The 23,638-nt window shown below is 47.0% G+C and overlaps 2 protein-coding genes across 2 annotated transcripts; one reads left to right on the top strand and one right to left on the bottom strand.

Moving 5' to 3' along the window:
• urod (uroporphyrinogen decarboxylase) lies at nucleotides 1-8,622 on the bottom strand. Its single transcript, XM_064341703.1, has 10 exons — nucleotides 8,429-8,622; nucleotides 7,670-7,782; nucleotides 7,078-7,157; nucleotides 6,895-6,957; nucleotides 6,412-6,609; nucleotides 5,759-5,920; nucleotides 3,932-4,069; nucleotides 2,234-2,334; nucleotides 1,689-1,755; nucleotides 1-690 (listed from the first exon to the last, which is right to left on the bottom strand). The coding sequence occupies exons 1-10, from the start codon at nucleotides 8,443-8,445 to the stop codon at nucleotides 532-534; spliced, it is 1,098 nt and encodes a 365-aa protein (XP_064197773.1). The 5' UTR covers nucleotides 8,446-8,622; the 3' UTR covers nucleotides 1-531.
• A 1,060-nt stretch (nucleotides 8,623-9,682) lies between these two features.
• On the top strand, nucleotides 9,683-23,212 carry hectd3 (HECT domain containing 3). The gene is made up of 21 exons (XM_064341702.1): nucleotides 9,683-10,556; nucleotides 11,902-12,062; nucleotides 12,502-12,594; nucleotides 12,896-13,031; nucleotides 14,396-14,517; nucleotides 15,291-15,404; nucleotides 16,172-16,254; nucleotides 16,790-16,955; nucleotides 17,265-17,346; nucleotides 17,896-18,078; nucleotides 18,935-18,987; nucleotides 19,074-19,138; nucleotides 19,853-19,956; nucleotides 20,052-20,165; nucleotides 20,327-20,416; nucleotides 21,277-21,483; nucleotides 21,627-21,756; nucleotides 22,093-22,167; nucleotides 22,273-22,354; nucleotides 22,498-22,569; nucleotides 22,995-23,212. Exons 1-21 carry the CDS (start codon nucleotides 10,206-10,208, stop codon nucleotides 23,077-23,079), a joined length of 2,568 nt encoding a protein of 855 aa, XP_064197772.1. The 5' UTR covers nucleotides 9,683-10,205; the 3' UTR covers nucleotides 23,080-23,212.
• The last annotated feature ends 426 nt before the right edge of the window (nucleotides 23,213-23,638 follow it).

Here is a 23,638-nt window from a genome sequence, read left to right as displayed (position 1 = left end):
TCCAAAATAATTTTTTTTATTTGTCTGAATTTTCACGAAGTACACTCTTGTACTTCTTCCTCTTCACGATAGCTATGCTAAAATGTAACAAATTAACATGACTCTTCACTCGGTACACTCAAACCACCATCCAGAGACCTTCTCCTAAAACATTTCTTCTGCTGGCACAAACATAATAAACGAAATGACTATATCATGGGGGAAAAAAATAATAAAAGGTCAAAGTAGAGGCCCTACTTCCTCCGCAGAGGAACTGACACAGAAAAGAAATGGCAGTTGGAAAAGTTGTTTCCAGCTACCCACAGGCGACCTCAGAGAGGATGGGCGGGCCAGCGTTGTGCCTGCACTGAAATAACATAAATGGCGCCTTCGCGCCTAGCATTAGCCTGGCTAATAACACAGCGATCAGCGGTCCAGAGTGAACAGTGCAGTCAGCGCCTCGGCCCGGCCCCTCCTCGTGAGGCCCGGTGTGTCCCCCGCCTCCGGTGGATGGGATGGGATGGGATGGGAGGGGGAGGGGGGGAGGGTCTGTTATTTTAGAAGCTGTCGGGAGTGGGCGTGGACCGCCTCCACGAAGGCCCCCACGTGCTCCGGGTCCATGTCCGGGTACAGCCCGTGCCCCAGATTGGCGATATACCCCCTGGGGCCGAAGCCGTCCAGCATCTTCTTAACGATCTCCGCTATCCGCTCCTGCAACATTGCACAAAATCAACTCTAAAAATAATCTAATTTTTTTTTTTTAAATTATACAGTAAAAAATTAATTATCTGTCTGGAAGAATGAACTCTTCTGAACAGCAACCACACGGAAAGGGCTCTAACAGCACTGTAAAAGTAAGCAAGCTCCCGCTCTCTCTGTTTCACATTATTTAACCAAACCCAGGCAGCCCTGCCCTTAGATGTACTCTAACCACAGAAGTTGCTAAGGCTGGGTGGTTTATCTTTCTTTTCGATATACCGTTATGAATTCACACAACGGTATGCAGTTCTGCAACATCGTCAACGGTATTTCATCGTTTTCATTGCAACAGTATGCTAAATAGGTTGCAATGTAGACTCAAACTGAATTGTCCGTGACATGACCTTGCACACGACATTTTTCTACAGTTGCAGTATACTTCTCATGCAATTTTTATTGGAAAACCAAATACCGTCATACTGTAAACAAAACAAAGCACATCACATTTATATAATATGATATTTTGGTCACACAAGCTGCTATAGTTTATATGGAGGGAAACCGGCAGCGGGCTGTAGTTTCTCTTAATAACTCCACTTAAACTCTCCCCTCGTACACACCCTGTGTAAATCCTATTGATGGGGGAGGGAGGATTCACAAACCCCATAATTGGTGGACCTACAATGAGCTGTCATTAAGTGACTTGTTTGAACAAATCAAAAGGATTTACTCTCCACTTCAAAGCACAATTTTCCTACTACTTGCTCATTTAGAAAGCGTTAAATCCATGTGGACTATTCTTCCTGGGTCCACCATATGCAGACAAAACACAAACTGAGGTCAAAGGTCAAAGCAGTGCATTACCCATAGCACATTATGAAATGGTTGGACAATGGCTAGCAATGATCAGGAAGTGTAGTCATAGCGTATGGTAGCTCTGCCCATTTTTGGCTTCCTGAAGCCAGCAGTGCGATACGGGGGTGGGGTCCTGGAGAGGGGCGGGGTCTCACCTTGGGTGCGTAGAGAGCGCAGGGGTCCATGTTTCCCTGCAGGGCCACCTTCCCTCCCGTTCTCTCCCTGGAAGCAGAGCGGTGTCACACGGCAGGTCAACACGCAGCTCGAACGCACGCTCTCTACAGCTCGCTCAGGCACACGCCAGGTCAACACATGGCTAAAACATACGTGTGCATTTTCTACAGCCTGTTCAGACACACAGAATTGGCACATCCCACCCCCCGTTAGTCCGGGTCTCCACATTTTTTCCGAGGTGCACATGTGCTCCTATGTTAAAAAATTCAGGAGCACACTAATGCATCCCAATTAGTCGATGTCCTCCTAAATTATTTTTTTCCAGTCAGCGCACATCAATATTCAGGAGCAAGTGCCTGTAAAACGGGAGCACTGTAGAGCCCTGCGGTCGACACTTTCCCTGGTTAAACCGCGATTCCCGGTAAAGCGGAGCGGGGATAAGCCTCTGAATTTAGGAACGGGTTCATGATCTCAGCTTTTCTGGGTAATGCGGGGCAGGGCGGGGCGGGGCAGGGGCGGTGCTCACCGTGCGGACCGCGGGTCGATGGTCCAATCCAAGCCAACGACTTCATAGTGCGACTGAGCGAGGTCCTCCAGGGCATAGTGGCCGTCCTTCGCAAACACAATCTGGGACAGGCAAGGAGACGAGGCACGTTTACTACTTACAGCACATGTAGGTTTATAGGTTTACGCACTGACTAATACACTGATGACGTACCATCACCCGTCCTCCGAGCTTTAGCATTAATGTAAACGCAAGTCTCTGGATAGGAGCCTAAATGTAATTGAAGGATAACTGAGGGGGGGATTAATCTCCTGTTTATTTGAGGGGTAGGTAACCCTGGTCCTGCAGTGCCAGAGAAGTTCTTGGGTTTTGCTTCATCCGATCCTCTGACCACATAATCAGCTTAATTATTCGGCTTAAAGGCAGGTAAACATGTGCTGGAGGTTCCAGGTATTTCACCAACCGGGCTCTCAGTAACCCATCAAGCTCTTGCGATCAAATTCAGGAGGAGCATAAACTAGAAACATTACGGGCACTCTGGGACCAGGGCTGCCTACCCCTGGTTTAGTCTGCTCTTCTCCGTGCAGCCTCTAGGGAAATCCTGTTTGCAGCCACTAGAGGGCGATCGTCCCTCTAGGAAAGCAATACTTCTCAGGTCCTCCCTCACTGTGGTCATTAAAGATCCCACAGCAATTATCGCTAACTTTTAGGGGTTGCTCCCTGGAGTCTTCTGAGCACCAGCCAAATTCCCAATCTGACTCCCATCTGGTCATCTAATCATACTTCTGTTTAATTGGCCAAATAAATCCTTGCTGCTTCGCTAAAATGTATGTGTAGGGAGTATCATGGAGCAAAATGGCTGCCAGGCATCAACCAATAAAAAGACAGGTTATAAAACATTGGTCACCCCTGCTTTCTCCACAATAAAGTATTTGAGATACTTCAAAAGCACTGTATAGACAAAATTAAAATTACATTTTGTAATATTTTTATTAATGAATTAATTCATGGGCACCCTCTGCTAAAACATACCCCTGGTAACAAGTGAAATTGAGTTTCCACTTAAACTCCTGTTGCAAACTATCTCTGGCCATCTAGTGGCGAAAAGCCAAATTGCAATATCTTGCAATATACAACAATAAGTGACAACTACAATCTAATATGTTTTTCCTAAATCTCATTTCATTTCTTTATTTAGGTGTTTGAGAAGACACCCTTGAGGTGGGAGGTGGGACTGAGGGACTCTGGGGAGGAGTGCAGGTTTGAGGTGGGGCTGAGGGACTCTGGCAGGAGTACAGGTTTGAGGTAAGACTGAGGGACTCTGGGGAGGAGTGCAGGTTTGGGGTGGGACTGAGCTACTCTGGGGAGGAGTGCAGGTTTGGGGTGGGACTGAGCTACTCTGGGGAGGACTGCAGGTTTGGGGTGGGACTGAGAGACTCTGGGGAGGAGTGCAGGTCTGAGGTAAGACAGAGGGACTCTGGGGAGGAGTGCCGGTTTGGGGTGGGACTGAGGGACTCTGGGCAGGAGTGCCGGTTTGAGGTAGGACTGAGGGACTCTGGGCAGGAGTGCAGGTTTGGTTTGGGGTGGGACAGAGGGACTCTGGAGAGGAGTGCAGGTTTGGGGTGAGACTGAGGGACTCTGGGGAGGAGTGCAGGTTTGAGGTAGGACTGAGGGACTCTGGGCAGGAGTGCCGATTTGGGGTGGGACTGAGGGACTCACCATGGGCACGCTCTCCTGGCCTGACTCCTTCAGCTGGTCTTTGACCCGGCGGGCGATGTCCCGCAGGTACGGCAGGCAGAACTCCTTAAACTGCACGGGCCCCAGGATCCCCGCGTGGGACTCAAACACCTGCAGGGCCTGCACAGCCAGGAGAGCAGATTCCACTGTCACAAACAAGACTAGAGAGCATAATCCATTTTGTCACAATCAGACTAGAGAGCACATTTTACTCTGATACACTTATAGAGAACATATTCCACATATTCCAAAGAGCACATTCCTTTTTGTCACAGTCATGCAGAGCACATCACTTTCTCAGTCAGAGTAGACAGCACATTCCCTCTTTGTAACAGTTAGAGAAGACAGAAGTAGTAGTTGCTCAGCCTACAAGAACTACATGGCCTGCTGTAAAGTTTGCCCGGAGAACCATTCTGTTATAAAACTAATCACAGGGACAGAGCCCCAGGTCAAACACGAGCGATCGCTCAGGGAAATCTTTATTCCTCTAATCTTTATTCCTGCTCTATCCTCTCCCCTCCTCGACTTTTCCATTTCCTTAGGGGACACCGTAGTGACATCATCACCCTGCGCCAAGAATCTCGGAGTGATGATGGACAACAGGCTGTCCCTCTCCAACAACATTGCAGCAGTAACCCGGGCATGCAGATTTTTCCTATATAACATCCGCAGAATCCGCCCCTTTCTCACCACCTACTCAACCCAGCTCCTGGTCCAAGCAATGGTTCTATCCCGCCTGGACTACTGCAACTCTCTTCTGGCTGGACTACCGGCATCTGCCACCAGACCCCTGCAGCTCATGCTGCGGCTCGTCTGGTCTTCAACCTCCCCAGACACTCCCACGTAACTCCCCTGCTCACTACCCTCCACTGGCTGCCTGTTATAGCTCGCATCAAATTCAAAACATTGGTTCTAGCATACCAGGCAGTCAAGGGATCAGCCCCAGCATACCTTCACAAGATTTTCAAACCCTACATGCCAGCCAGATCCCTCCGTTCTGCTACCTCAGGACGCCTAGCACCTCCCCCTCTTCGCACCTGCACTTCCAGAACACGTCTCCTGTCTGTTCTGGCCCCACGATGGTGGAATGACCTCCCTGTGGAGGTCAGAACAGCTGAGACTGTGACCCATTTCAAACGACGACTGAAGACCCACCTCTTCAGGCTGCACCTCTCCCCATCCCTCCCTTCCCCCCCTGTAAATGACTAAACTTAGGGGTGTAACTAGGAAGCTGTTTAATAGGTGACTTAGTTGATGCGCCAGTCTTAACGACTACTTGTATTTTTATTTATTTTTATTTTTCCATAGATTGCGTTGTTGCCGTTCTTGTTGTTAGTGTTAATCAGTTTAACCACCAGGGTCCAAGTTGAACTATGCGGTTGTTCCCTGTACTTGGACCGGTACTTCTCTCTAGGGGTTTCGTCATACTTGTTCCTGGTTATGGTTATACACTTTGTTGTACATCGCTCTGGATAAGAGCGTCTGCCAAATGCCTGTAATGTAATGTAATGTAATGGAAAACCTCATTAATTCCAGGTAATATAAAATAAGCCCATTTTACTTTGCTGCCTCCGAACCCACCAAAAACAAATGGTTCAATGTAGAGAACAGTACACACACTACTGATGCTCCCAAAACAAACTTTACCTTGTGACAAGGTTCAAAGTGGACCTCCCAAAACACTCACAATATTGTGCAACTGCTGTTATATCTTACTTGTTTCTGTCCGTTGCCTAAGAGTGATGTGTGTATGTTCAACCAAGTTAAAACAAGTCAATGTTGCAACTGCCCCCCCTGAAACTCATTCACCTGAGCCCCCGCTGCCACCTGGCCCAGCAGGTACTCCACGATGACGGAGGTGAGCTGGCGCAGCAGCTGGTGGCTGGCCTCCGGGTGGCTGTAGAGCCAGCGCTTGGCTTTGGAGTAGGTAGTGGAGCCGCCCCCCTCAATCATGTAAGCCATCAGAGTCCACTGCGGAAAGGAATGGGCAGAACCAACACAGACCTCAGACAACATCTTAACCACCTGTGTGGCTAAAACAACAACAAAAAATACATCTTTAAGAGCCTACAATGGTGGTTCCCAACCCTGTTCCTGGAGACCTACTGTCCTGTAGGGTTTCACTCCAACCCAACAAAGCACACCTCATTTAACAGCCAAAAATCTCTTCGAGCTGCTAATTAGTAGAATGATGTGCGTTAAATTAGGTTTGAAAAGAAAACCTACAGGACAGTAGATCTCCAGGAACAGGACTGGGAACCACAGGCCTAGAATGTACAATCCTGTGTTTGTGATAATATGCAGTAGGGTGAGGGGTTTTCTTAACAGGCAATCAGTGGTGTGTTATTTCCTTAGCACTCAATGCTAACACAGTAAAACAAGCTTTTGGACCCCTGCCCCTCAAACACAGCTCCTCGAGCACAACCACGCGGTGCGGTCGCGGTGCGGTCAGACCCTCTCACCGGGGCCCCGGTGAAGCCGATGAGCGGGACCTTGCCCTCCAGCTTGTGGCGGGTGAGGGTGATGGCGCGGAAGACGTAGCCCAGCTCAGCCGGCACGTCCACCTTGGGCCGCAGCCGCTGGAGGTCGTCCGGCCCTTTCAGCGGCTCCGGGAAGGAGGGGCCTTTCCCTGGGACCATCTGCACGTCCATACCCAGGGCCTGGAGACACAAACGCGCGTGCACACACACGCATACATACATACACGCGCAGGCACACACACACATATACATTTACACATACACATACATACAAACGCATGCACACACACACACACACAACAACACACACAAGAAAGACAGACACACACACAAAATTTTAATTTGACCATACTACAGTCTTTGTCTTCTTTGTAGGCCCTGAGCCAAATCCCCTACACAAGGCATCGCTCTCCAGAGTGCTGACATCACAGCCTGTATGAAGAGGGAAACGTCTCTGACTCTCACCTGCGGAACCACCAGGATGTCCGAGAAGATGATCGCCGCATCGAAGGGGAAACGCCTCAAAGGCTGAAACGGAGACAAACACAGACACCGGCGTAAAAAGCGCGCTCTCCTTTTATTATCCTCTGAGGAAATCTACTGCACCGAGACACAAAATGGTGGTCTGCCTGGCAGCGTGGGGCTAACCTGCAGGGTGAGCTCACAGCAGGCCTCTGGAGACCGGCACGTGTCGAAGAAATCCTTACCAGCCCTGAACTCACGGAACTCTGCGAATATGACACGCCAAAGTCAAAGACCGTCACACACACTGTGGGTCACAGCTGAAGCCAACTCCAGTACAGCACCCACTTAAGATTAATGCCTTTCAGCGAAGACTTGGATACATCAGTTCCTGCCTATTCAAATGGATATGCTTGCAATTCCAGTTTTTGAAGTCCATAGTGACCTTCAAATGCAATGGCAACTATAATCGCATTATAATGTGCTATAAAAAACGCAATGTTTACACAACTTTCCCAATTTATTTATGATTTAAAATATCCACTATACAATATTTTAAAAATTATGATATTACTTAACTAACTGTTGGAACAACTAAGAGCACTGCAAGTTACAGAATTTCGGGGAAATAAACCGTTAAATAAACAACACTAGCTACTACAGATCTTTCCCAGGTTGCAATCATATTTACAAGTACTGCGGAGGCTTACTGTAGTTGGTGTAAATTCCAGTTAACCAAATAAGAGGTGTACTGCGCGGTTGATATAAGGGGGCTCACCTGGCAGGTAGCGCCCGGCCTGTCTCATACACCATACCGGCACTTGCTCCGTTTCCTCGCCACGGGCTGCTCGCAGGAAAAGGTCATTCTTCAGTTCTGGGAAATCCTTTGGACTGAAAACCATAATGTACGAACGCAGTCAGGTCAGACGAATTAGAAAACGGGTAAGAAAACAGTACGGGTGGCCAGCTTGATACAGACAGCTATCGGTCGCCTGGTCGTATGAATTGTGCTCGCAGCATGCACTAATTATTAATGACAAATAACTTTGTTACCCGTCCTACGTGAACTATCAGAAGAATCCATGCCATTCTGTTATCAAGCTGCCCATCCCTTCCATGTTGCTATCTCTAAATACAAACCCAGCGAATACATAGAAAGAAGAAGGCGTTCACAAAAGATAAGCGTTTTCTCAACCGGCAGAATAACCGCTCATTCATTCAAACTGTGCTGCTCGCTAATGTCTACATACAACACATACGCTAACGATAGCTAGCCAGAAAGCTAAATTCAAACAACTTGTAATGTTAGCCAACTTCCCACGTGTTACCCGACTACCTAGCCAGCTAGTAAATGTTCCGTTTCATAACATCTGAACTTGCAGTTGTTTCCTCATATGTAACGTTTGATGGCTGGCCAGGGAGACACAAGTGGTTATTGGTCCTACGAAAAATAGCTTAGCAGTTGACACTAAGTTACTGTATAGCCTGCTAGCTTACTAGACAACGTAGTTACTTCAAATGTTGAATACATGCTTACCAAATGATGTTATCCATGATGGCAAAAGAGCCAGTGGTGTCTGCAATGTAACTTGTTCACATGGACTACCAAGATCAGACTTCTGCTAGCCAGCCATGGACCGTAGCAGCGAACTTGATTGTGTTCATTCCTCTGTCACGCCCACATCCACCAGAGCGCTGACATTTTTTTCCCCTGAAACTGAAGGACAACCCAGGTAAAACCACGTGGCTATAGAACAGGGCGTGGTTTATTTTCTGTGACGTAATTTAAAGCCACACGTATCTCGAGCCTTGTTCCAAATCACTCACTCATAAGAGACCCCCAACCTCAATAAAACAACTAACTTCTAACAACTATATGCAACAACCATAATAGGCTGAAGCATCATTTAAGCTGCATAGGAAAATGATTCCAAGCAAACTTTGTTGGAATGTGCTCTATGTTTGTTACCAGCAACATATAAATAGGTTGTACTTTTTGAAATAAAACTAGTACAAAAGCACAGCCTGGATCCTTTCATGATACCCGTAATCCAAATAACTCAAACACTGCATATCTATATTTAAGCGACACCAATAAATAAAACAACAGGTTTATGTCACCTTTCATTTAACACCTTCTGTTCTGATATACAGGTTCACCACGTGGAGAAAGTGGATTTCACGTGCTGTATCAAATCCACAGCACAAACTGGCCAAATTAATAAGCTTATCTAAAATCATATAATAGTGAGCAAGATGACTACTATTATTTTTAACAGTGTGGAATTCCTTGGTTATACATCGCGGTTTCTTCTACTCCTCTTCATTCAAGAATTTCACGAGATGTTTCTGCTGATTGCTCACGTGGTTTCATCTGTTGTGTCCTTCACACTAACCAATTTTGTAATGTCATATGACTGCCAATGGACCCTCCAAGATGTCTTTTAGCGGTCACTAAAATACATGGTTTGCAAATATGATCTACCTAACGATGGATTGTCAACATGCATCTGAATATAGCCTATCTGAATATAGAATACAATTTTGTTGCGGGAACGTCACAAATCCGCAATTTATATGGCAACCGGAACTTCTCAGCCGAACCAGGAAGAAGAGTCCGTGGTCACGTGTGGAAGGTTTCCTTGTCTAGCACGTCACAATATACCGTAAATATTGAAGTGAGATCACCACAATAAAATGACAATAATATATAACCATTACACAGGAAAATACATATACGACTGCGATTCACAATTACTCATAAACAATAATAATACTAGCTTACCATATCCATGTAAAAAAAAGTTTTCGGGCTGCAAAGTACTGAATTAACTTCAAATAGGAACTTGGGCTATAAAGGTATAGCTTGGAAAATGTGCATTTGAGAGTGTGAATTCGTGGAAAGATTACTGTAACTACGGCAATCATCTTGAGAAGTGCAGTACATTAGCTCGGAGCAGTTAGCTAGCTTACTAGCTAGCTACCTTTGCTCAGTGGGGCGGAAGCTCAACCAGCCGTTGAGTGTAGCAATGCCAAGCAACACGGTCGGAAACCTAAAAAGGAAAACACATCAGCAGAAGGTACACAGAGGCGGATCAACTATACGTAGTGAAACTCTGTGGTAACTAGCCGCCAAACACAGGAGAATGTTCTAGCTTAAAACCTTTCGCTAGCTATCGATAGCTATTTTGTCTTGTTTGTTAAATAGTGCTTACTAGCAAGGAAAAACAAAAGGGAAACAAAGCCCAAAGTCTAATGTCAGGTGACGGCGGCTCGGCTCTGATCACACGTAGCTAAACTAGTCACTTTGAGAGATGTCAGCAGGCGACAATCCTCACGTTCTACTGGGGAGGATTCGATTTCTGAACGAGTGCATTGAGAGCTTCAGGAACAGCGAACCCCTCCCAGAGTCGCTTTGCTTCGTTCCTAGGGAAGTATGCTATAAAATCTGCAAAGACTCGTCGTCCAACTCGAATGTCTCATCTTCGTCATCTGGTAACTCATCAGTTGGGAAGACTCTGATTTCGGTTTGGGAGAGCCCCTCTCAAGCCCTACAGAGTAAGAAACTATGCAAATTTAACATCGAGCCAAAGAAGGGAACGTGTATCCGGACTACAGGGGAAGAATATTGCAACAGTTATGGCCTTTGGGTCAAAATAAATAAGGTAAGTTCCAAGTGGTATCGTATATGAATCGATCGAAAAGACTTTACTTCCTGGTAGGTGACGTCACGTTACTTGATTTATAGAATCGCATCAGACATCGCTTTCTTTTCTCACAGGAATTACAAAATAATTCAATTTTATATCATGCTTATAGGTAATATGATACGTATTTTAGTCGGTCAATTCCAGAAACATAGGGCCTTATTCACAAAACTTTCCTTCAATTATTCTTACTTTTGTTCTTAAAAATGTTCCTACGAAAAACCAACATTGGATTCATGACACATGTGCAGACCTCTGTGTACATATCCCAGGTGTATGAGATGATGAATGCTGACTGTTTGTAAAATTGTAAATAGGTGCAACCCTGTTCATGTGATTAGCATAAGGAAACAGCCATGAGCAAATACAGATAAGAAAAAAATTATGAATGCCGAAATGATCTTGAAAACATTCTTACATGCAATTTAGGATCAAATATGATCGTACACGTTTCGTGAATGAGGCCGATTGTGTGGAACAGTTCTTTGAAAGCACTTAAAGTTGTTACACATACCAGTGCACTATGATTTTTCCACATGGGTTGACCAAGTTCAGAGAAACTTAAGAGACATGTTACATTGCAAAGAAAGACCTCCCTCTTCCTTTGTAATCTCCTACATTTTGGTAAATGACACACGTTTGACCATAATTGAAATGAGAATTTTATTTGCAATTAGACATTTTTTTCCTTCTTTTTTTATCAATTCATTTACCTAGTTGATGTCGTTATTCAGGGTTGCTTCTCCCCAATGAGTCATAGGCAGCGATTGCAGCCAGTTATATAAACTGAAAGCTGGTTTTGAGGTTTCATCTTAAAATAAACCAGAAACTGGGCACGCTGTTTGAGGTAATTGTGCTTGTCATAATATCGGCTAGTCTCCTTTTCAGTGGGGCGCTCTCACCCAGCAGCTTGTACTGCGAAGTAAATTTGTATAATTTGTTTTTGATTTGCATTGCTTGTCTGTCAGACTGTCTTCTATTCACACATCAGAGCATGCTGATCGCGTTTAGCTGTGGCTAACCCTGTTTCACACGTCATAGACCTTAGGCCTCAGGACAGGTCAAAGGTCATTCACCTTATCCGCGTACTGGACATTACGGCTTCACTTGTCGATGGTAACAGAATTAACGCGTTGAACCAGTCCCGGGGCAGTTGAGTAGTGGTGATAAGGACCTCGTGCTGCAATAGGTCTTGTGATAGATGTTACAGTGTGTGTTTCCCTGTGGTTGTACGGCATGCGGAGAGCCCTCCAGCAGTGTCGGGGGTAAAATGGCCGATCAGTGTTGAGTCTGTGTCGCGCAGGAGCAACTGGAGGAGCACCGCAGCGGGCTGGACGTGGAGGAGGGCTGGATCCTGGTGTGCAAGCACACGGAGGGGGGCGACCGGCTGGTGCCCGTCGAGTCCCCGGAGACCATCAGCAGGCAGCAGCAGCTCTTCGGCTACGACCACAAGCCCTGCACCAGGTGCGTCCGTCCGCACGGCCGTCCCCCCTGAGCTCCCGCCCGCTGCTTCCCTGCCCTGACCGAAGGCCGAACCGCGCAAGCGAATGCTAACCTGATTCCAGCTCCGCAGTGGAGAGCAGCATTAGCAGGCCTTGTAGACGCCCATGTGTACCAGGCCTTCCAGTGGCACAGAAGCCAGAAATGTTCTGCCTCTTCTCTTTGAGTCTTCTAGGTGGACCTTCCATTATCAAACCTCTCACAAGGTTTGATATGGAAGGCCCTGTATGACCTGCATGTTGATGGCAGTGCAGTGTTTTTAAAAACACCTTGTGATTAGGGTAGTGTTCTGATGTGACGTGGTAGGTAAGCTGTGTCTGCATTGCATCCCTGCTCTGTAAGTGTGGGAACCCCAGGGCATTTGGGTGTGAAAACATCACGGTTGTGCTGATTGGCCCCTCAGGTGGGAGCAGGTGGTGGACGCGGTGTACTCCCTGCAGCTGGGCTCCAAGCCCAAGATCGCCGAGCGGGACGAGGCCGCCGTCCAGAAACTCAGGTGAGCTGGGCGGGGTGGAGTCAGCAACGAGGGGGCGTGGCTAAGGCAGTCAGCTGACCATCGGATTGTGCTTCTGCTTCTCAAGTTCAAAATGGCCGCTTTACCGCCGAAACACCTCACTTTAAGCAACTCCGGTAAAAGTCTAACTGTCTAATTGGTCTTAAAGTGTACAAGAGGTACAATTTTGACCTTTTGAAGCCGTAAGTACATGATGGATTTTACAATGGAGTTTTCACAGCAGTAATTTAGCCTTCTCAGCCGTAGATAATGGACTGTGTAAATCGCTAATGGTTGATTTTAGATATGTGCCCCCCACCTGGACGTTTGAGTGCGACGAGGACCTGGTCCACTACTTCTACGACCACATCGGGAAGGAGGACGAGAACCTGGGCAGCGTCAAGCAGTGCGTGATGAGCATCGACGTCTCGTCCTGCTCGGTGAGCGAGCGCGGTCGCGCGTTTCCCTCCTTTTTTTTAACATATATGTTTTTTGGGCTTTTCATCTTTATTGGACAGTACAGTGTAGAGAGACAGGAAGAACAGGGGAAGAGAGTGGGAGAGACGTGCGACAAAGGGTCGCACGGTCGGGATTTGAACCGCCGACGTCGCGGCTCGTGACGAGCTTGTGGACAGTGCTCTGCAGGCTACGCCATGAGACGCCCCGCCTGCGCTTCCCTCCTGACCCGTTCGCTCCGAAGGCGCTCTGGCGCCGCGTTCTGAAATGGCGGCCGTGTCCTTTAGTGCTCTCGAAGAGGCCGCGTTACGGGCGCGCTGGGCTTCTGAAGGAATGAATCAGCATTGTGCTGCAGAGTCTGTAGGCTGTTATTTTTTCCACGGCATGTGTCATAAGCTTTGGTTCAAAGAGAGATGCTGCTCTGCGAATGGGAGTGACAAGTGGGTGTGTGCACCGTTTGTGGTCAGTCTGGTCTTCCTGTGTGTGTGTGCGTGTGTGTGTGTGTTTACAAGGGTGTGCTTATGCATTATGCATGTGTGATCTTTCATATATATTTATTATGTCCTGTCTGTACATCATGTCCGTGTGCTTGTGTGTATGTTGTTGGAAAACATGGGAGCCACAGTTTACCCTTCTGAGGTGTCTCACATTGTAGTGGGCCAGTTGCAGATAACATTGATTGTTTACCACTACACCCAGTTAAATTAACCTTTTAATCACCCCCTTTGTGCCACATCCTCTACCCCCTTGCCCAGTCAAATTGTCTCACTTTGATATGCAGTACCATTGTGTGATATCCTCTACCCCCTACTTCAGTCCAACTCCCCCACACCTTGTTTCTTCCCCCCCAATGTCTGATTACCTCCCCCCCTTCCCCGTGATGTGTTTAAGATAACCATTTGGCCCTTTGTTTCCTTGAAGGAACAGGGTATAAGTATTCACTATCTCGGTCATTTGTTGGTTCTGTGTTTATCTGTACTTGGGTAACACCTACCGGTCATCGAGACCCACTAGTTCCTTTGCTACATTAAACTAGCTATTTTGAAACAAAGACGTGCCTGCATTTATTTTTCTACTTACAAAAGTACGGCGGAATAAATTGAACTCTTAAAAATTCCACATTATATATGTAAATGTGTGTGCATAAACACTTTTGTTCACAAGTGTGTGTGTGTGTGGGTGTTTGTATGTTGTGGTGTGTGTTTGTGCGCACACACCTGCACAAGTTAAATGTATGTTGTGGTCTGTGTTTGTGTGCACACACATGTTAAATGTATGTTGTGGTGTATGTTTGTGCACACACCTGTACACCTGCACGTGTTAAATGTTGTGTTGTGTGTGGGTGCAGGAGGACCCCAGCGGCGGTGCCAGCTGCCTGACGGACGGGGACACGGACACTTACTGGGAGAGCGACGGCATGCAGGGGCAGCACTGGATCCGGCTGCACATGAAGAAGGGCACCGTGGTCAAGTAAGCTCCGCCCCCTTCAGCTCTTCAGCCCTTTACACAGCGCCGTGCGGGCCAACCGCACGCTTTCACTGGGAAAGAGGGAAACCAGGGTCACTTTGGGCTCGTTCCAGTCACGCAATTTATCTGTGCTGGTCTCCTCGGCCCTTGACTGACCTGGAAATCGATCAGCTTTAAGGACATTCCAACTCGATAAATGTTCCTTGGAGGAGCTAGGCGGCTCCTGAAGGATTCTTGAGCGTGGAAACACGAGTGCATCCTTTGCGGAAGTATTTTTTCTGGAACTCGTGACGCTTAAAAGATCGACTGATGAATCCGTCTCTCCCCATCTGCCATGTCTGTAATTGATGTGGCTTCAAACTGACGCTTTACTGAAAGAGGACGTTCCATTTGCCTAATGCACGTTTGGTCGATTCCTCCGTCCTCGTATCTTTCCCTTGCTTCCTTTCCTTGCGTCCTCCATTGGGTAGAGCTAAGGAAGTGAGGAAAGGATGAAAGAAAGGATTCAAGGAGGTAAATTAAGATCCCTTTGTAAGGACAGACTTTCAGGCGCTGTGCAGGCCAACAGCATGCTTTCACAGGGAATGAGTCAGAAAAGAGGGAAAAGAGGGAGACATGGGTAAATTTTTTAGAATGCATGCACAGTAAAATATCTAGTGTTAATTCAGCTCGATAGGGACCACATGTACTCTGTAAGAGTTAAATCCACACTGAAAACTTTGCTGTGTGGATGTGGATTTGAGCTGTCGGTTTGTGCTCTTTATGAACCCCTCCAGGAAGCTGATCTTGTCGGTGGATTCGACGGACGATAACTACATGCCCAAAAGGGTGACGGTGTTCGGGGGGGAAGGCGACAACCTGAAGAAGCTCAGTGACGTCACCATCGATGAGTATGTTCTTCCTTATGGTGCCTGCTCACACAAGCGAGCAACAGGTTTAGTGCACGCACAGCAACACACGAAGACCAGACCAGAGCTACTCAAGGGCTGAACGCGGCCTAGTTTTCCCAGTGCATCCTGTAACCACGCAATTCACGGGCCTCAAATGTTTATTTCGTATTTTTATTTAGTACTGTTTGACCTGAAGCAGAAGGGTCAGTTTAGAAACAGTTATGTCAATAGCTTTAATGATTTTCAGTGATTTAATGTATGCACCTTCTGTTGAAAGCTCTGTTTTCAGATTGGCGTGCTTGTGCGATTAAACGGCACAAAGCACAATTTGCATATCGTCCCGAGTAACGTCCCTCGCCCTCGTAACGCACCACAAATTTTGTGTAAACACCTTCCGTAGGCATGGAAACACGTTATGCAAGATATACTTTTATTGATTCCGACGGTCCGTTATGAGTGCAGTTTGAAGTGTGCTGATGGGTTGAAGTGTGCTCTCTGGTGATTACCAAGCAGCACTCGTGGAAAACAATTTATCTGCTTTAATGAACGCTGGCCTAATTCTGAAGGCGATTGGTTGTGCTCTGCTCATTCTCAAGTACGAGAATGCTGATAAAACATGCTTGATACCTGGCCTTTAATTTGAATATTTTGACCACAAAAATTGCAGCAACAGTTTTCTGCCTTTAACAGAGAGAGTTTGAAATGCTGTACTGGCCTACCAGAACTTTTCCTTGTTGTGTGATGTCATTTTTTTTGTATTACTCAAGGAATCTGATTGGGGAGATATGCGTGCTGGAGGACATGACATCACACCTACCGGTCATCGAGATCCGGATAGAGGAGTGCAGAGGTAAGAGTGCAATCACCGATATCAGGTGACTCATTTTAACAGGAAATATGATTGGACAGGACCTGAGCTGAATGTACCATTAGAGTAAAGGTGGTAATTAGAGTGGATTATTTGCTAAGTGCTCGTAGTGATTAGTTGTCTGTGAAGGGCAGTGTATTACAGTGGTTAAGGGACTAGCCGTGTAGCTCAGGGGCTTCAGGCTTAAATCAGCGCTGTACTGCTATATCAAGGTACTTAACCTGAATTATCCAGCTGTATAAATCAGGGGTGTCAGGCTCCAGTCCTGGAGGGCTGCGGCATCTGCAGGCATTTGTGGTTTCCTTCCGGCCAATCAAGGCCTTGAGAACACGGCATGTGGACTCTTCGGCCAATCAGATCAGTGACTAAAATGAACGTCCGGCGCTGGGACACACTGAAAACCAGCAGACGCGGTGGCCCTCCACCTCTGGTGTAAACGGAGGGCGTGTTAAAATGCGACGCTCCCGCTGGGGGCTCCTGCTAACCGCCCCTTGCGCCCCGTTACCCCCCCCCACAGACGAGGGGATCGACGTGCGGATCCGCGGGCTCAAGATCAAGTCGTCCTGCGAGCGGGACCTGGGTCTGAACGCCGACATGTTCCAGTCGCCCAACCTGGTGCGCTACCCCCGCCTGGAGGGCACCCAGCCCGAAGTGCTGTACCGCCGGGCGCTCGTCATTCAGAGGTGCGGAACGCCGTCCCGTTCAGCCTGCCCCCCCCTCCCAGAGGGGTACCTACACACCACTGTACCCCCGACAGAGCCGCACCCTGACAGGCTGGTCAGAAACCTGTTCAGGATGGCATCCCACCTGTGTGATAGCAACAAACCCGTTAGAAAAGTACTTAACCTGGGCTGCTTCAGAAAACAAACAAACTCTGTTTCTTTTTAATTTATTTCACCTTTACTTCACCAGGCAAGTCATTAAGAACAATGACGGCCTGGCAAATAACGGCTAGGCTAACGGCGCTAGGCTAACCCCCGCTTCGTCCGCAGGTTCATCTCTCTGTTGGACGGTCTGCTGCCTCACCTGGTGCCGGCGTGGGACTTCAGCCTGGGCACCTTCAGCCAGATCAAAGTAAGTCTGCGGTGGGGATGCTGGCCGCCTGGGGTCACGGGTCCACTGCTGGGTCCTCTGGGTCAACAAAACGAACGTTGCTTTGCCGTCAACTATGCATTGCTAACAGTACAGCTGATTCTATCACTTATTACACTGTTGTTGGCTCTGAGTGTTTATTATCTTTTTCCATTGTCCTCGCTAAGTGGTTTGCTGTTCTTAGTTAATACGTTAGTCTTTTTCTATACACAACTGTTCTTATTAACTGTTCTTATCAACCGAATGCATGTATATTCTTTTTGTTCCACGGTAGACCTGGATCTAGTAATTGTTACACTGTTTCACTAGCTTAGCAACAGTTGCTTGCTGTTCTTAGCTAATAAGTTAGTCTATTGTTGGACTTAGAAAATAAGTTGGTCCTTTTCTATGTACTCCAGCTCTTATTAACCTACTGCATGCATGTATATGCTTTGCTTTTGCGGGTCACTGTGGTTACGAGCCTGTGCCGGTTGGGTGTGATGTAATGAAATGTGCAAACTGCTCGTCCCCGTCCTCCGCTGTCCCCTCCAGCACGTGAAGCAGTTCCTGCTGCTGTCCAAGCGCCGCTCCGCCCTCATCACCCAGTGCCTGAAGGACTCGGAGACCAGCAAACCCAACCTCATGCCCCGCCTCTACATCAACCGCCGCCTGGCCATGGAGCACCGCGACAATCCCTCGCTGGACCCCACCTGCAAGAGCGCCGTCTTCTCGCAGGTGCGCCGAGCCGAGCCGAGCCGAGCCGAGCCGAGCCGAGCCGAGCCGTTCGCGTCAGCCCCTGGGGCGGCAGTGTGGTGCGGCGGTTAGGGAGCTGGGTTTGTGACCGAAAGGTTGCAGATTCAAATCCCCTGATGGGACATTGCCATTGTGCCCTTGAGCTAGATGCTTAACCTAAATTGATTCGGTAAAATATCCAGCTGTATAAATGCTGAGAAAATGAGTTGTGTAAGTTGCTCTGGTTAAGAGGGTCTGCTAAATGCCTGTTACATAATGTAATGTATCTGGCTGCACCAGGCTGGCAGTCTGAGCTCCTCTTATCACAGTTGAGCATTTTTATGTGTTTTTATCTGACAGGGTAGCCCGTGTAACAGGAAAGTGTACCCAGAGCTCTGTATTAAAGGGCTTTGGAACAATAGGACTTGACAAAAAAATGGCAGACATCATTAGCTTATCGCTAATACAGAAATTCATGGTTTTGGAAAATTGTGAAAAATTTATCAAATGTGATAGATTTACTTATTTTTGGATATTACGTACTGTATTACATACTACAGTACTACTGTATTTTGTATGTACCTGAAGGTTTGGTGTCAAGAGTTAAGTTCCAAAGTTTAATAGTGGCTGGCATCAACAGATACGGTGGTGAGCCTGTAGCTAGTAGGAATTATGTAATGTTTTTATGTTGCTGAAAAGCAGCTTTCTTCGTGTCATACCCAGAAATTAAAACCTAACAGAAGTACTCGGTTAGCAGGCTAGGATAAATATTATATGCTCAGAAAGCCATGTCCGTCGATAGCACATTTCCCGATGTTAGCGTCACTTTCTAATATGTCCTGTACTGATTGTTTCTCAGGTGTATGAAGGTCTAAAGCCATCGGATAAGTTTGAGAAAACACTGGACTACAGGTAAGGCCTCTCAATGTCAAATAGTCCCAAGCATCCCTCAGAGTTGGGGAATTTGTCATGCTGACCGTGGTTTGTTTGTCCAACAGATGGCCGGCCAGATACGACCAGTGGTGGGAGTGTAAATTCATTGCAGAAGGAATCATTGATCAAGGTAACTCCAAAACAAAAAAGCAGTTGGTTTGATGACTAAGCTTTTGGAGAATGACGATTAAGATGTGTTACGGCTGGCTCGACTGGCCGCAACAAACAAAGTCCAGATGCATCATAAACAAGACAGAACTGATCTAAAAACAAACCCAGACATTTATTAATCTAAATTACAAACAAAAACCCACAAAGTTCACAAAACCAAAGCTCTCCCACAAATCACAAGACCAAAAGAAATCTCCCTGCCTCATACTACTGGGCTTATATTGGGCCACAGGCAGGTGGAAGCAATCAGGCAATTAAGTAATTAAGCAACTACCTCCACCTGCACTACCAGGCAAGCAGAGGCAGGGGACGTAACGAGATGTATCACTATTTTGACTATATTGCATTAGCATATATTATAGGGTGGCAGAGTAGCATAGAGAGCTGTTAGTGAGCTGGGCTTGCAACTCCAAGGTTGTAGGGGCAAGGTATTTAACCTGAATAACTTTATTCAATATCCAGCAGTATAAATCAATTATTATTTATTAAGTCGCTTTGCATAAAAAGGTCTGCTAAACGTCTGAAATGTAAATATATTATTATTATTGTTATTAAATATTGAGTGACACCTCTCATTGGTTCATCATCCTATGGCATATGCTCATTGGTTAATATCCTGTGTGACCCTATTTGGGGTTCCCTGCTGTAAGCCACTCCCTCTGCCACTCTGCAGGGGGCGGGTTTCGGGACAGCCTCGCCGACATGTCCGAGGAGCTGTGCCCCAGCTCGGCCGAGTGCCCAGTGCCTTTACCGTTCTTCACCCGAACCTCCAACCAGGTGAGGGTCCCGCGCCGGTAGTCCCGCACACACGCGTGTGTGTGTGTGTGAGGTGTGTTAAACCATCGCGCTCCGCTGTGTGTTGCCTCTCGCAGGGTACAGGCGAGGCCCGGGATTGCTACGTGCCTAACCCCTCCTGCAGGGAGTTCCACAAGTTCGAGTGGATCGGCCAGCTCATGGGCGCCGCGCTCCGCGGGAAGGACTTCCTGGTGCGTGACATCACTTCCCTTCTGGTATACTTGATTGATCAGTGTCAGGCGGGAGGAAATGTGTAACTTTGAACTCTTCTCGTGTGATGTTGAGTCAAAAGCCCGAATGAAGGAATAGGCTCCCGCTGGTGTGTGGTCTGAGTCTGGGGTTCTCCTGGCAGGTGCTGGCTCTCCCCGGGATCGTATGGAAACAGCTCACAGGAGAGACCGTCAGCTGGAGCAAAGACTTCCCGGCCGTGGACTCTGTGCTGGTGAGCTTCCCTCCCCTTCCCTCCCAGAGCGGCAGAGCTCAGCCTGAAACGTGATGAGTCAGCACGCAGGGCTCCCACCTCCATTATGCGTTCATATTGACAGGCTATCCGCTGTTCAGAGTGTTTGGCTGTCCAGCCTCTTTGTGGGGTCTGCTCCCTGTCATGTGATACAGAGCTCCTGAAAGATAGAGCTCTGGGTTGTGGTGCCTAGAATATGACAGTGTAAGGGTTATCCCTGTTGAAAATGGGTTCAAAAAAGAAGGAACATTACAGGTTCTCCGTGGAAAAGTACAGGCATACAGTATCTAGAGCTGTCAGAATTCAACAATTAATTTTCTTCACCCACTCAGCTTTTAAGGTGGAAATGATTTACCATTGTGTTGACTTGGATTGTTCAGATGCAGCTGTTATTCCAATTTACTCCTGCCTAAGACTGCTGCGCTATGCCAGAAATCGTAACTGAACTAAGCTTTTAAAGCTCCAAGCCTCCGCCCAAAGTGCAAACGTGTTTGGCACGATTGAAAAACATTTTCGCATTTTTACTGTGAATCGCTGTTATCACTTCACCTTTCATCCCTGCTAGGGTAGAGCTCTCTGCGTGTCAGATCATTGTTAAAGTAAAGGAGTTCAGACGGGCCACCGACATCACTTCCAAAACAAACCTGGTCTTTGAAAATTCATTTATGATTGGCAGAAGTGGTGCAATTGCCTGAAAACGAACTTGATACTCAAGTATCTGACTTTCTGTTTGGGCTGTGTGAGTCCTCAGTGTAAAGTATGTCTGTTTGGTCTGTGTTACTCCAGTGTAAACATACATTACACTGTTTGTGCTGATGGGAGCGTCGGTCTCTCCTCCTCAGGTGAAGCTGCTGGAGGCCATGGAGAGCATGGACGAGGAGACGTTTGAGTTCAAGTTTGGCCAGGAGCTGACCTACACCACGCTGCTGAGCGACGGTCAGCTGGCGGAGCTGGTCCCGGGCGGGAACAGCGCCGTGGTCAAGTACGAGGACCGCAAGGAGTTCATCCGGCTGGTGCAGAAGGCCAGGCTGGAGGAGAGCCAGGAACAGGTGTGTGTGCGCGTGTGTGTGTGCATGTGTCTGAGACTACTGTGTTTGTGTTATGTCCTATGTCATGGCATGCCTTGGGTATTGATTGTGCCATCCAGCATCCATTTTCTTGTGTGTGAAAGTGGCTTTTGTTCATGTTCCAGATTGCGGCCATGCAGGCTGGTCTGGTGAAGGTGGTACCCCAGGCCGTCCTGGATCTCCTGACCTGGCAGGAGCTGGAGAAGAAAGTGTGCGGTGACCCAGAGATCACTGTAGAAGCCCTTAAACGACTCAGTGAGTCCTACACCTACCTCAATCACAAACCCCAACACTGCCTACAACTCCCACAATTCTCTAACTCTGCCTACAATTCCAAGACTGCTCAAGTACTACCTTGGCCTAAAAGTCCCACACTGCTCTAACACTAAAAACACTGCCCTCATCACTCATAAGACTCTTAAGCACAAATCTTTGGCAGACAGCAAGGTCATGGAATCGTATTAGAGTTCATTTTTAAAAATAAAATGTCAGAGCAGTATATTGCCTTGAACATATTTGGGTATGCCAAAAAATTTCAATGACATTTCTGTTCCCATTCCTTTAATCCCCCCCCCCTTCTTTCCTTGTCAGCGCGGTATGAGGACTTGGAGCAGACCGACACTCGAGTGCAGTACTTGTGGGAAGCTCTGACCAACTTCACTAACGGTCAGTGAACGTTTCCATTGCACAGGAATACTGGGCCCACACACGCAGCGTCCATCCTCAGCATTTACGACCGCAGTGTGACCGTTATTTCTTTTCTTCCACCAGAGGACCGCAGCCGATTCCTAAGATTTGTGACTGGGAGAAGCCGTCTCCCCGCACCCATATACATCTTTCCAGATAAACAAGGGTAAGGACCTCTCCGCCTGATGCCGGAACCCCGTGAAAAGTGTTTGTCCGTTTTCCGTGGTATTAGACTGCACTGTAACCTGATGGGGCTCATCTACTGCAGTGTATCTTTGCAGTGTGTGAAACTTTGCTTTTGCTTTGCAGATCTGAAACCACAGATGCACTTCCACAATCGTCCACATGCTCAAGCACCCTCTATCTACCAAACTATCCCAGGTGAGTGGAGTATCCCAGCGTGCATTTCTCTTTATCATCATCTGCTTTTTCAGGTGTTTTTCAGTAGGTTTTCATGCATTCACTAGACTTCCGAACAGCGAAAAAAATCCTGATCTGAAAGCTACACAGAAAATCGTGTAAGTGTTAAATCGACTTTAAAAGATTATAAAATTCGACACTGGTTGACAAAGGTAAAATTCACTTTGTCAGAGTTGTTTTACACTAAGTATATGATTAACAAAGCATATGTTTACTGTGTACTGAAAATACAGGCAGTCTCATAGTTAAATGTGTGTTAATTATGTGGATAAATGACTGTAGATTTAAATTCACATTGAGTTTCTGAATAGATAAAACACAATGTGTGCCACCCTGACTCATCCACTGCGTGTCTGTGTGTATGTGTGTCTCTCTTTGCCCTGCAGTGCGAAGGTATGTGAGGAGAAGCTGCGGTATGCTGCGTATAACTGCGTGGCGATCGACACAGACATGAGTCCCTGGGAAGAGTGACACGGCACATACCAACAGTCCTGCTCACTTTGATTTTATACACACTAGCTGTTGCTAACACTGTTCATATCACCGTATCTACCCAAATGCCGTTCACCACTGTACATAATAAACAAAAAATTGTGAAAAAAGATTGTTGGTCGTCTTTGTCTTTATCTCTCGGGTCAGTGAGGTAAATCATTCCTTCAAATCCTGTGAATACAGATTCATGACTGGTTCCAACAAATGTTAATTTGAATTTCCAATTGATAATGATCTTATTTACACCATTCTTTGTCAGTATTTCTAAGATCACCCAACATCTGATTATGATGGCTCGTAGTAAATGTGGTTCTGGAATTGATGTCTGCAAGCTGTTGTCAGATCGCAGTCCGTCAGTGAAGTTACTGAACTTGAGCTAAGATGTATTACATTACATTACATTACAGGCATTTAGCAGACGCTCTTATCCAGAGCGACTTACACAACTTTTTACATAGCATTTTTACATTGTATCCATTCGTACAGCTGGATATATACTGAAGCAATTTCGGTTAAGTACCTTACTCGAGGGTACAAC

The sequence above is a fragment of the Anguilla rostrata genome, chromosome 6 (genome assembly GCF_018555375.3).
Source record: "Anguilla rostrata isolate EN2019 chromosome 6, ASM1855537v3, whole genome shotgun sequence".
NCBI classification, from domain to species: domain Eukaryota; kingdom Metazoa; phylum Chordata; class Actinopteri; order Anguilliformes; family Anguillidae; genus Anguilla; species Anguilla rostrata.
Note: the sequence above shows the minus strand (reverse complement) of the source record. Positions and strands in the feature narration are given on the sequence as shown.

Bases quoted from the DNA above. Each gene is read 5' to 3' on its own strand.
- urod (XM_064341703.1), bottom strand. The intron at 5,921-6,411 runs GTGAGAGGGTCT...TCCTTTCCGCAG, and splicing joins TCGGCTTCACCGGGGCCCCG to TGGACTCTGATGGCTTACAT. The intron at 2,335-3,931 runs GTGAGTCCCTCA...TGCCTGTCCCAG, and splicing joins GCCAGGAGAGCGTGCCCATG to ATTGTGTTTGCGAAGGACGG.
- hectd3 (XM_064341702.1), top strand. From the start codon at position 10,206: ATGTCAGCAGGCGACAATCCTCACGTTCTACTGGGGAGGATTCGATTT. The intron at 20,417-21,276 runs GTGAGCTTCCCT...TCTCCTCCTCAG, and splicing joins CGGCCGTGGACTCTGTGCTG to GTGAAGCTGCTGGAGGCCAT. The intron at 22,355-22,497 runs GTAAGGACCTCT...TTTGCTTTGCAG, and splicing joins ATCTTTCCAGATAAACAAGG to ATCTGAAACCACAGATGCAC.